Source organism: Solea solea, chromosome 9 (assembly GCF_958295425.1).
Source record: "Solea solea chromosome 9, fSolSol10.1, whole genome shotgun sequence".
NCBI classification, from domain to species: Eukaryota; Metazoa; Chordata; class Actinopteri; order Pleuronectiformes; family Soleidae; genus Solea; species Solea solea.
Window position 1 is genome coordinate 6,930,718 of NC_081142.1, and position 13,124 is coordinate 6,943,841.

The 13,124-nt window shown below is 41.7% G+C and overlaps 1 protein-coding gene across 1 annotated transcript; it reads right to left on the reverse strand.

Moving 5' to 3' along the window:
• Positions 1–4,120: 4,120 nt before the first annotated feature.
• gsx2 (GS homeobox 2) lies at positions 4,121–5,572 on the reverse strand. Its single transcript, XM_058639304.1, has 2 exons — positions 5,092–5,572; positions 4,121–4,848 (listed from the first exon to the last, which is right to left on the reverse strand). The coding sequence occupies exons 1-2, from the start codon at positions 5,465–5,467 to the stop codon at positions 4,508–4,510; spliced, it is 717 nt and encodes a 238-aa protein (XP_058495287.1). The 5' UTR covers positions 5,468–5,572; the 3' UTR covers positions 4,121–4,507.
• Positions 5,573–13,124: the final 7,552 nt, after the last annotated feature.

A 13,124-nucleotide genomic window follows, 5' to 3' on the forward strand; every position in this document is an offset into this window, starting at 1 on the left:
CAGAGTTCTCCGTCAGTCAAAAAGCGCTGGAACAGTGGAGCAGTGCTCTCATAGAGGGCGCTCTAACACCATCATATCACAAATCACATCTCTCTCTCCCTCTGTCTCTCTCTCTCTCTCACACACACACACACACTCGCTCTCTCTCTCACACACACACACACACACACACTCTCTCTCTCTCCCTCTGTCTCTCTCTCTCACACACACACACTCGCTCTCTCTCTCTCACACACACTCTCTCTCTCTCTCTCTCTCTCTCACACACACACTCTCTCTCTCTCTCTCTCTCTCTCACACACACACACACACTCTCTGCCTCTCAAAAACACCTTATTTACATATTTACATAAAAAGTCACATAAAAACATTTGCAAATACAAATTAAGAAACACTTCATATAGCTGAAATGCGCAATGACTTGGGGTGGGGGTATTAATATCAAACATAATTCACCACTTAAGCTTTATTTTCCCTTTTCTGTAACTAAATGGACTCCTTTTATGGCACAGGTGTGCGTCAGCTGTTTACCGAGTCCTAACGCACCTCAGCTCCTTTTCCCCGGGGGCTCTCCTGGAGGGCAATCGAAGAATAATGGGCCCCTCACACAGTGCGCAGAGGAGAAGTGAGGCATCAGACCGGTGTCTCAAAGCCCTGAGGCCGATGCTCACCGACCCCCACCCCCCTCCTCTCCTCTCCCACCTCTGTGCAGTAGCTTGGCGCAATTACTTCCACATGTTGCCGAAAAGAACTGTGTCCTTGTTCTCTAAACAAAGGATCGCAACCTCGTAAGACCGAGCTTACCTCGGATCGGTTTGAGGTTCTCTGTGTTTAGGGATTTTCCTCTTCTCACCTTAAGACCCACAGGGAATAAGGCACGGCAAACTTTACGGCAAATTTATTTTAAACAAATAAATTATTACGTCCCCAGTAGAAAACGTGTTTTAATAATACAAGAGGCTGACACATTAAACTATGAGCCCATATACAGCATGACAATCGGTTTCCAGATGGAGAGGCAGGACGGAGGCGACTCTTTGCAGCTGCCTTGTCCTGCCTTCAACTGTCCACCAGGGGGCTTTGTGGGAAAATTTAAACTGTATAGAGGCAAATTGGTTGAAATTGGGATCGTGATACGTTTGCCTTAAATAAATCATAGCATGCATTGCGCGTAATTTAGATATACCGGTTTATCCATCCGGTGTTAAAACCCGAGATTAATAACACTATAGGCTTGACTCAGGTACTGTTTTAATTCATCAATCACCAAGGAAAGAAAGACTTGTGTGAAGGCTTTGCACATTTATTTCCACTTGCCGTACATTTACATCCAAGCTTCTTTAAGATCAACAACACATAGATCCCTTGATGTTCCAGAGTTGTGAATGACGAACGCCAAAGATATCAAAGTGTGCACGGTACCCTCAAACATCAAAAGGGCCAAGCAGCCACGTTCCTTTCCTTGCAAGAATATTTCATCAAAGGCTTAAGGCCAACAGTTTCACTACTTTAAACGTTCTCAAGTTACACTGTAACAAGTAATCCTGCACCAACCACTTAAACTAACTAAACTAAATTAACTCAGCACTGGCTCCTACAATAATAATCTATGATATTAATAAATTGGCATTGCTATTTGAGTCCGTTTTTTTTTTTTTTTTTAATATCTTAGGTATAAGATTAAGATATAAATGTATAAGTAATGTTTGTCTTTGAAGATGACTCACACACTCACGGTGGTGGGGCGGTGGTCACTGTGGGAGCTGTCCAGCGTGCTGAAACCTCCCTCTGCCAAGTGGCACTGTCCGCTATCTATCTATCTATCTATCTATCTATCTATCTATCTAGCTAATGTCTTGGCTTATATAAGGACATATAAGTATTAAAACCAAGTGTTATCCCTCACCTTAACCACAATGACTGACCCTAAACTTTTCCTAGAACCACAATTCATATCTTAGCCTGAAACTTAACCAGAAATTAGGTTCTGCCTCTTTAGGACTATAGGTTCTGATCTCCATGAGAACTACTGGTCCTGCAAGGTCAGTGTCTATGCCACAAAATGTCCAAAAGAGGAAACAAATACAAGGAAAAAACAGACAGAAACAGAGAGGGGGCGCTTATTTAACTCTCCAAAAGTATCTTATATGTAATAAGATGATATTATTATCATTATTATTATTATCATTATTATTATTATTATTATTATATATATTCCTCTGTACTTTCATATATTATTCAGAATGCAATGCGACCCACGTGTATGGTGAATTATTTTTGCACCTCTGACTGTTGAAGAGTGAACGTCTCTTCAGTAAAAGACAACGCTGCTCTCCTCTCTTTCCACACTGGTACTTCAGCTTCTTATAGCCTCTATCTCTCCGCATGAGACAGCAGCTGCAAACGGCTGAAAAGCCTCTTATTAATTGTCTTTTGTCATGCGTAATTGCCACATTTTCAATAGTGGCCGAGGCCTGATGTCTTTGGAGTGGACTCGTTTTTCTCTACATTAGTAGATATAGTGTCCTTCTTCTATAATATGTATATTCAGCAGTCTCTGTTTGGCATTTTTAGGTATTTTATTTATAGCAAGGCAATCGACCTGAACAAACGGGTCCACCGTCAAGCTCTTTTAGTCTGTGATTAGGTCCTCTGAGCCTGGGGGAATAATGCGTCTGTCTCAACGCTGTGGTGTATTCTGTCGTGAATCACTTTTAATGCTGCATTGGTGTTTCACACCTGCAAGGGAACTCTAATTCAATTAATAAGAGCTTCAGTATATATTCATTAGATGGCTTTCCCCCGTTAATATATGATCACCAGCGGGTTGTGAAAGGGGGTCATTTATTCCCGCTTTGAATGAGTCTGTGTGGGACCGAGACTTCACCTGCTTCCCCTCTCAATTAGGAATGTATCCCAAACTCTGACCGAAACGAGTTAAATTAGGCGTCAGCTAATTTCCAGTGGCTCCTCCTACGTAATCCCTCCTTAGAGTCCCTCCATTTGAGCATGCCCCCTTTAATTCACCATAAGTTGAAAGGTTCAAATAGTGCCTAATGAAACAGTGACTAAATCGTTCTCTTTCCCTTGGAGGAACCCTGTAGCTGTCTCTCAAAGCTCTCTGAGCACACAGCCGTCGGGGGTCTGGGGCTAAATGCGAGTCCCAAGACAGGACAATCTAACCTGTCAAAGCCTTTGCCCACTTCTATATATCCTTGTTCTGGGGTTTCACGCAATAGCAGCATAATCAACCAACGTGGGACCGAAAACGCAATTAAACTCGCTTTGGACAACCAGAAATCTTTTCAAAAGCGACCATTAATGGACCATTGGCTGCTCCCCATGGGGCGTTATCGGGTACCCTTTTGTGGCCAGATCTAAGGAGAAATTACAGCTACACTTTCATATAAACTCGCCCCATCCATTTTAGTTTTACACAGCTTGTATCATGTAAATGGAGCTCTGCTATATATATATGTAATATAATCTAAATTATATCATACGAACTTTATAATATCAATTATATCCTAATATTCTAAAACACAACAACTCAGACTATTAAACGTAACACAGAGCGCACTATGGCAGCTTAATGATAATCAATAATAATAATAATAATAATAATAATAATAATAAAAACAGAAGAAGATAGCTTTCAAATGTCAGAAACTGGCTGATGTTGTAAAACCTGTTGCACTCACATTGGATGTACATGATTCAGCTTTAGGCAGCGTTATAAGAAAAAATATGTAATTTAATTTTTAGTTAGAATTTAATTAGAATTTTTGTTAATTTGTTCGTTTTCAATGTGTTACACCACACTGGAGGATTTCCACTCATACCTATTGGACCTCTGTAAACTGATACGTCAAAATTATATATATTCATGCTGTTATTCATGTGATTTCTGTCTGTATAACACTGTATGTGCGCCCTATATTCCAGGACCAGTAATGGACACAATATATACGGCATACATTGTTAATGTAAAAAAATGACTGAGTAATATATATGTATATATATAATACTTTTTTGTTTTCTTCTAATCCACCAGACAAACATGTGCATGTTTTCATTGTTACACTGACTAACGTAAATCAAGAGGTCGACAAACTGCATCCACGGTCAAGTCATCATTTTTATTACAATAAATACAGATAAACATAGTTTACAAATTGATGTGTATATGTTCCATACACATTTATGTAATTAACATACAGCCTCACTGGCAGTAAATGGATAATATTTGAGAACACTCACTGAGGATAATTAATTATAGGCCTACATCAGTCTGTTACAGCACAAACAGTCACGTTTCCAAATATTTAAAAAACAACACATTATTCCTTTGATTGAACAACGGGGTAAACATGAGGTGATATTTGCAGCACTCCATGCAGGACGTTTTTCGGCTCAGGTGATGCGTGATGCCATAACTCATGACTGCAGCAGGACACTCAGAGTATCAGCAGTGGGAATGAGAGGGGAATCTTCACTCCAGAGTCTTTTAGATTGTTGACATGTCTTTCTCTTCCGTAGCAGAGGCGGGAGATAGAGACTCCTCGTCCTCTGATCTTGAATAGTCTGTGTGACCACTTGTGCACTTGCACCCGCTGTGTGCGCTCCTCTGTGTGGCTTTGCCCTCCTTCTTGTGCTTCACCCTGCGGTTCTGAAACCAGATCTTCACCTGTTTCTCCGACAGGTTCAAATACGTGGCGATTTCGATTCTTCTGAGTCTCGAAAGATACATGTTCGTGGAAAACTCCCTTTCAAGTTCGAGGAGCTGTGTGCTGGTAAACGCCGTGCGCATCCTCTTGCCATTCTGAATGTGGCTGCTCTCTGAAGAACCTGTTGGAGAGAGAAAGAGAGAGGAAGGGGGAGAGAGAAATACATTTTTGTCAGACGTGGACCTTCTTATGATCACTGTGAGTCTAAGCTCAGTCAACAAATGTAAATGGCACAAAGCAGCGCGCGTAAATCAACGTGCGTAAAAGACGAGTGGGTTCATTCATAAAGTGCATCTAAAGTAAAGAGATGTAAAGAGCAGTGAAACAGGTGTTGAGCAGAGTGTTGTAGGTAACAGGTGCTTACCAATAGAAAGGCAGTGGTATCTCCTGGGATCTGTGACGCTGAAGGTGGGCGTGCAGACAGGTGTGTGTCCCGGGTGAGCCAGTGCTGGAGACGGCTGATGCGCTATTCTGTGACAGTACTGCGCCTCCATTCCTGGAAACTGAGCCTTCAGCATGGGGATGCCGCTGCGGGAAGAGTGAATGTGGGACGTAACGCACAGCGGACAAACACAGAAAGTCCCATTTTTCCTGGACGGACATACCGGAGCAGTGACCGTCATTACGCTCGGAGAGTGCATGCTAATGGGTATAAGGAAATCCTGTCCCGGATGCTCAGTTGGTCCCGGTCGCACAGTGTCCTTGATTATTAAAGAATCAACGTAAAAAGACCTCGACATGATTGCGTCGCTGATAAGGGAGAGTGTCGTGCGCGGGATGATAGCTGTTTCTCATCTGAACCCCTCGGGATCTCCAAAGGTGCTTATGTTTGATGGTTCAACAAAAGAGACCCGAGGAGGGTTGGCCCTGCAGCGTCACCCACGTGCGCACCCGGCGGTAAGGGTTTATGCTGTCAGCGACCCAAACCACGTGACGTCTCCTCGGGCCCTCCAATCACAACCTGCATATTTGCTTCTTTTTTTTTTAAACTTGAATGTTGAAAAAGTCTCACACACTTATTAGACAATATCGTGTTCTTGTTTCAATATTCATTTTAAAATAATGAGTTGACATTTTATCAGATGTTTTAATTCAGACTTATTTATGTTGTTAAAATGTCATTACACATTTGTAATGTGTAATTTGGCAGTGCATCACGGCGTTACATTCATAAAGATATTAAACATTTATAAAAAAAAAAAAGTGCTGGAAGAAAAACAAAGATGAACACTGAAACAATTACTTAACTGAGTGTCAAGTTTCCAATTCAATTAATTGAAATGAAGGTATTTTATGACGTTATTACATAACAGCCAGCGAGTCATGGTATATGATGAACGTTATTGTTTATTATTGTCTTTTTTCCCCCTTTGTATTATTTGTGCACGCGACTGTGAGCAGTGGAACAGCTTTGCAGCCTAATCATACTTCTGGATCCATTTGGTCCAGGTTTCACTTCCAGCAATTTAAGAATTATGAAGTGATGAGAAATCTGAGCTGCGGTTATTTGATGGCGATTAGGATTCAATTAGAAAGCGTTTATAATGGTGGGCCTGTGCGTGGGTAAACAGGCAGCTATTTCAGAAATGCGTTAATCCCTCATCTTGTGACGATAATTAGTGGGTTAGATCCCCAGGCGCGGGTCACCGGCAGGTTTAGCTTCTGCTTTCATCTGCCAACCAACGCCTCGGACCCCGAGACAGAGGCGAGACGGTCCAGGTCCAGAACAACATGTGTTGTTTTTCCTCTGACCTCAGTAGACTCACATGGATCCCACAAACACCGGCGTAAATGAGTGAGGGCCTGTTGGTGTGTGATCCCTCATCTAATATATTTAGGTCATGTTTTGCTGATTTTACTACATAATCTAAAATGAGCTTATTCAAGTTTAAATCAAGCACTGAACAATTTTTAGAAAGTCTTTAAATTTCAGCCACGATGAGGAGGAAAATGAACATGTCTGTCACAGTGACAGTAATTGCTGTAACAACGTGAATCCTGCGATTACGAACAGGATTGTTATGGTACAGACACAATGGGAGAGAGAGAGAGACACAGAGAGAGAGCAAACCAAGCGGAATGACGCGTGGCGTGCGCCCTCATCACACCATACGAGCCGCAATATTATTTTGCCATAATTTTGCACGATAAAAATTCATTGTCCATTAAGTAATCCTACAAATGAGACCCTTTATGAGGCTATAATGAGGCCTAATTGCCAGGACTAGTGGAGCCACGTGGAAGGATTTAAGAAGCATTAGGCGATCAGGTACTGAGCACAGGCTGTTACGTAGTCATTACTTTCATAATTCAAGTAGAAAATTAGTCCATTTAAGGGAAAAATCCTTTGATTCCATTTATTCTGCTCGAGGTGACAGGCTGCAGTTTTTTTTGTCTGCTTCGGTTGAAACATCAGCGACTGTCTTAACATTATTAAACTACAAATCTCTCAGGGCCCCACTTCTTATGTGTGCTTTCTTTCTTTATTTTATATATTGCAGTGGTTACCCTTCACCATTCAATCCCTTTTCACATCATGTGGAAGGGTAATCAATCACTGGCCTATTCAGTGACATGAAAACTACATTTAAATTGGGATTTTACAAAAACAAAAAACAGAGGTTTTTTAAGTTTATCAGCTTTGAAGAAAAACAAAGTGGTAGTAGTATGTGATGAGAGTGCTTGTGTGTGTGTGTGTGTGTGCATGCACACTCAGCTCCTCCCAGCAGTAAAAACACACAAACTTTTTAAAGTGCACTGCTAAACTTTCCCCCTTTCATTCATGGTGCATCCCATGCCATATTATACCGTGAAGAAGTCCATTAATGTTTTGTTGAACAAGCGTCATTAACTTGTATCAACGCCTTTTTACAAACCTTGCATTGTTGTGCAGGGCCAGTCTGCGGCCCATCTTGGCCAATACAGTGGATGATTTGCCCCTTTATTAGTTACCAGGCAACAGATCCTGAATACCAAAACTCAAAGGAAACACTCTGGTCCTCCATATAGATTTCAATGGCGATGGGGGAAAATGAACAATGATGCTGTGAACAACATAATGCCACGCAATGACTTTTCATTAACAATTATCTGGTTGATGTGAATAGCAGCTGCAGTGGCTTCTCTCCATCTCATGGTTTGCAGAGAAAAGGGGAGCAGGGGAGAGAAAGAGACTTGCCAGTGAATAGTATCTGCAGGAGTTTAGGGGGTCCATGGTCTCCATGAATGTGGACTTTAATTTATATCTCAGTGAATAATTAGGTTTCTATGCAAAAATGAGTTGGAAATAATTACATCCTAAAATACCGTGACTTTGCCAGAAAAAAAACAAAGAGAAGCGGTGTACTCTTTACTGTCTCTCACCAGGAGACCATGAACGTTATTTTCACAATCAATAAGCAACATATACGTTTAAGTTTCACAGAGAAAGTGTTGTGCTGCGTGCACTGTTTATTCATGGATATGTCTGTTTCTGTGATTGGGAACAGACAAGACAGTTTAGGAGCACGGCCCTCAGTCCTATAGAAAAGTAAAGTGACAGCCTCAGTGTAAGAGGAGGCTGCTGAACAAAGCCAGCGAGGGCCTTGTTGATGGCCTATAGAGATGTCCTGCACCAGGCTCCCTCTAATTAGGGAGACGCTTCTCAGTCTCGCAGAGCTGTTCAGAGCAGACCCTCCAGACTCAAGTGTGCCCCTGCACCAATGAGTGTGTCTGCGTTTCCACACTCAACACAGCATGTGTGTATGTGTCTGCGTTTTTGTGGCACGCACAATTAACGAGTCTCGAAAATGAGATAAACACCGACTGATAGTGACGCCGATCACGGTTAACTTCCCAGATAAATGTCTTTATTAAAGCGTATTGTTCAAAGCCGGATTTGTCCCTCTGCCTCGTCTGTTGTTTCCAAAAGACTAAGCACATGCCATTACAGAGGCAGCACAGTTATTTCAATCTTATCTTGCTTGACTTGTCAAATGCTCTCCAGCTTTCCCGTCCTTGTTGTGTTTCATTGTTGGTCACTTTGTGGTGCATGTCCACACTGCAGAGGTTATGAGCAGTATAAGGACTCAATTTTGTGATCCTCGCTGGTTTCCAAGAAGATTAAGATGTTGTTTCACCTTCAGTAATGAGCGGCCTTTTAGCAAAATGATCTGGCTTCAGACTGCTGTCTGAAAACCACTTTCCCCTCACAACACAAAATGTTCTCCATGGGCAAATGTTCTCACACATTCTTCCAAATTAAAAGCAGCTGTATACATGGATGGTGGTTGATTAGCTCTCTGATCAGCCAGGTTTCTCACCCCTCTGCTTACAACACTTCCTGTCAAACCCCAAATCAGGAAATGTTCCTAAGAGTGAATGACTGGAGTCCTTCCATCCTCCAATCAGCCCATCCCTCGGTCTAAAGGGAGGTGATACTGTAGCCTCTTTTTCTCTCCTTGAAAAGGAAAATCCCTGGGATTGAGATTGTGTGCTGGAGCGGAACCCGCCTGGAATGTGTGTCCGGGCAGTGTCTTTTGTCACCGGCCAGAGCCATGAATAGACGTGGGCCACAATCTCTCTGTTCTCTGTCTATCAGACTATGAAGAAGCAAACAAATTCAACTGTTTCATCCACTTTTTCTGCACCTTTTACCCAATACCTTTTTTCCCATCTGATGAACCTGCATATTCTTAGGTTTTTTTAAGCATCTTGTTTGCCCCAAACTTGTGCCAGATTTAGCCACAGCGGACAGAGCTACACTTCCCACAGATCCTGACTGAATAAACAGGGACTTGCTCTTTAAGATGAATTGTAACCCTGATTTATTTTTTCTCTGTGTTCTGTCCCCAGATTAAATAATGATTGAGGAATATGTCACACTGAGTCGTCTCTGTCATTATGTTGATTTTCATTATTGCCTGTTAGTGTCTCTCGGGGCAGCTTGTCTCTTCAGCCTCATTCCAGCATTTCCCTGCGTCTCAGGCCAAATAGAGACTTACACACTAATCGGCAAACTTGTGTCTTAATTGAAATGATGTCCACATTTGCCTGATTATTATGCATGTATTGGAGGATGGGTAGAAGGTTAAAGATAGGTGGAGTATGTGTCACGCTGCTCTGTTACTGTGAACCTTATTCTGCTCATTTAGACAATGAAGAACCCATCGATCTCATTTCCCGATGTTTATTTGTCTTCAACATTGTTAACAGTTGTTGGCATTTCCACTTTCATTTATAATCATTCCAGTTCTATAAATGCAAGCCAATGTGAGTGAAATCCCCGCTCGCACATTTCACAGTTCCTTCCTCTCAGGGCATCTGATCCCTTTTCTCTGCCAACAAGGTTGCATGTTTAAAATGAATGTTAACGGGGGAGTAGTTAGCCACAGTTGTTTGTATATTCATGAAAAAACCCAACCATGTGTTAAGATCAAGAGGCCTTATCTACACAGGAACAGGACTTTTCACACAAAACACCCCAAAACAACTCCAAACACAGCAGTACACAAAACATGTCTCGGAAATACATCAAAAATGATAACTTGAGGCTTTCATGTGCTGATGTTCTTGCAGAAGACAACGTTTTCTTTGTGATCATTTTTGATAATTACATTTTTCACCTAATGTTTTATTGCTAAGATTGTCAGAAGTAACAATATTATTTAATTGCCGTCAAACTGAGTTGGATATCAGATTTGTTATTTCCATCATGATAAATCTACATTATACATTATTATATATAATTTTTATAAATGCAATGTAATTGGGGACACACGATTAAATGGTGTTCACACAAATAACATGGAGCAAATATTTGAGAAGGTAAAAAGCCTTTTCAATTTTATTCTAACAAAAGTAAAAAAAAAAAGTTGAATCATTATTTTTTTATTTAATATTAATTCAACAAATGGCATTTTTAACATTGTCCACTGAATATTTTGGAAAAGCCTCAAAGTGAGGGGTGGTATTATTAAAGTAACATAATTTCAGAATTTAAAGTTGGAATTTCTTTTACAATTCCAACTACAACCAATTTCTGTATTTTATATGTGCATATATATTGTGAAGATTAACATAGGAGATACATACAGTACAAATAAACTAAAAAAAGCACATGGGGTCCAGATTATTTTAATATATATAATTAAAAACAGACAAAAATGATCTAAAATCTGTATTTACAAAGTGCACAGAGTTGCTGCTTATACACTCGGCCATCTGCACATCACACTTTAACACTGAACCAGTCTTTATACTTTTTATGCATTGAACTAATCAGCAGCTGTGTTGCTTTGCTGAATCCACAATAACCTGATTAAATATTCATGTTGAGATACTTTTTTTACAAAAGAGAAAAAGGGTTGTGTTACAGAGTTCTGCACTTAATACTTCTAACAAGTGTTTTGGCTTCATTTTGTTTGCATCTCCAAGAGCGGAGCGCTTCCTTTTCAGTGCATCTAGTCAGTGGAGGTCAGGGCCAAGGGCTCCTGTCTGCATCGTCCCAGTTCTGTTTCAGGCAGATAAATGGAGAAAGTGTTTGTGGGCTGTCTGAGCTTTGTGTTTGCTCAGAGTCACAACTTTGTATGGGGTCGAGGGGGAGCTACTGAGATTTGTATGCAGACTACATCGCACTGCTACCCCCCCGGTCCACTGTGTGTCCTCTCACCTGCCGGCTGCACTAAATCATAGACCCATCAAGTGAAGCGTGTTGATGGGCCTGCACGTGCAAGGGCTTTGCTGCACCTGTCGCATGTGTGTGTGTGTGTGTGTGTGTGGGTGTGGGTGTGTGGGTGTTTGAGTCTTTGCAAATGTTTCTTGTGGTTATGTATTCACATCTTCTGTCTGTATGATTATTCTTACGGGACTGGGGGTCGGTTATAAGAGATTTGGCGATCTGCCTAATGTTGTGTCTGTATAATAATCACGCGTGTGTGTGTGTGTGCGTGTGCACGCGAGGCCCGTAGGGATAGAAATGGAGGTAGCTGGGTGTCAAACAGGAGGTCTGCAGATGCCTGTTCGACTGAGAGTTAGAAGGTCCCTCCCTTTGACAGAGTATCCATTCAGAGTCAATGAGCTGGGTCAAAGCCTGCACGTCAGGCTGCAGCTCGGCCTAACACTGGGGCGGTCCAAGAGGTCAGTCTTATTCACATAGGGCTGTCATGCAAATGAACCCACCCACACTTAAACAACTCTTGGAATTTTTATGCCTGCTCCCTGGCCCTTTTTTCCTCCGTTTCCTTGTGTTTTTTTCCCCACTTTTTCACTCCGTCTCTCCCTCTTTTCCTCTCCAGATCTCTCTCCGCTGTATTCACAAAGTCATTGAAGACACATTCAAAGCTTTTTAAATTGGCCAGCTTCATTGTGCCCACACTAAAGTGGGGGGATGGAGAGTGGGAGAGTGTAAAGAAGAGTGAGCCCAAATATACTCCGGCCTGAAAGTAGTTAGATCATGTTCTTTTCATGGTCCGATTAGAATCAAATCGATCCCTCCGCCCCTCCTGACACTCCACGGTTTGAAGAGGAGCAGCCAAACAAAGATATCCTGGCTGAGACAAAGGAATGAATGAACAAACCTGAATGCTAAATACACTCTTAAAAGTCTCATTCTGAAGCATGACAATGCTCAACAGAGTAAATTTGGTTTAAGTGTGAGTGAGAAAAGTTTGTGTGGCCAGGGGAAAGATAACTCTACAGTGATGATACTGTAAGAGCACATTTGGGTAAGACTTGATCTACGTTTAAATCAGAAAAACAAACAAACTTCAACAGAGGATTTTCTCAAAAAAGGTTTTTAGCTTCATTATATGGTCCATGAAAGACGCAGAATGGTGGCGCGCCTGGTCCTCGTGGCTCAGCAGCCTAACGTCTAAGGAACCTTTGCTTCTGATGTGCACCTATAAAGATCACACTGTCAGACGACTGACATTATTCCTGACCCCAACCTATAAACCCCTCATCAGCAGAAAGAAACCACAAACCAAAACCTCACACCTGCAGGACTGCTTTATAGACACTGGGTTGGAGCTTTTTGAACATCCATTCAATGAGCACTCCACCACTACAGTCCTGTCTTACACCAACTTCTGCATGGGTATTGCAATATCAAAAATGTAAATATATATATTTTTAAATCCTCTCAGAGCCTGGACACTGTATTGAGATTGAGATTGGGAGACAGGGAGAGGCACAGGAGGTCCAATGGGCATCACACTGGCAAAGTGGGAGTACAAACAATGCATTGAGAACATTTTCAATGAAAACAATCCCGCGGCATGTGGCGCGGTGTATGGAACACCACCGACTACAAGCAACTGCCAATCCACCTCTGCTGACCCTTCCATTCCAGAGAATGACCAATCGTTCTCCAGATCATCAAGAAAAAACAACTACTCAACTGCAATACAGCAACTCGGC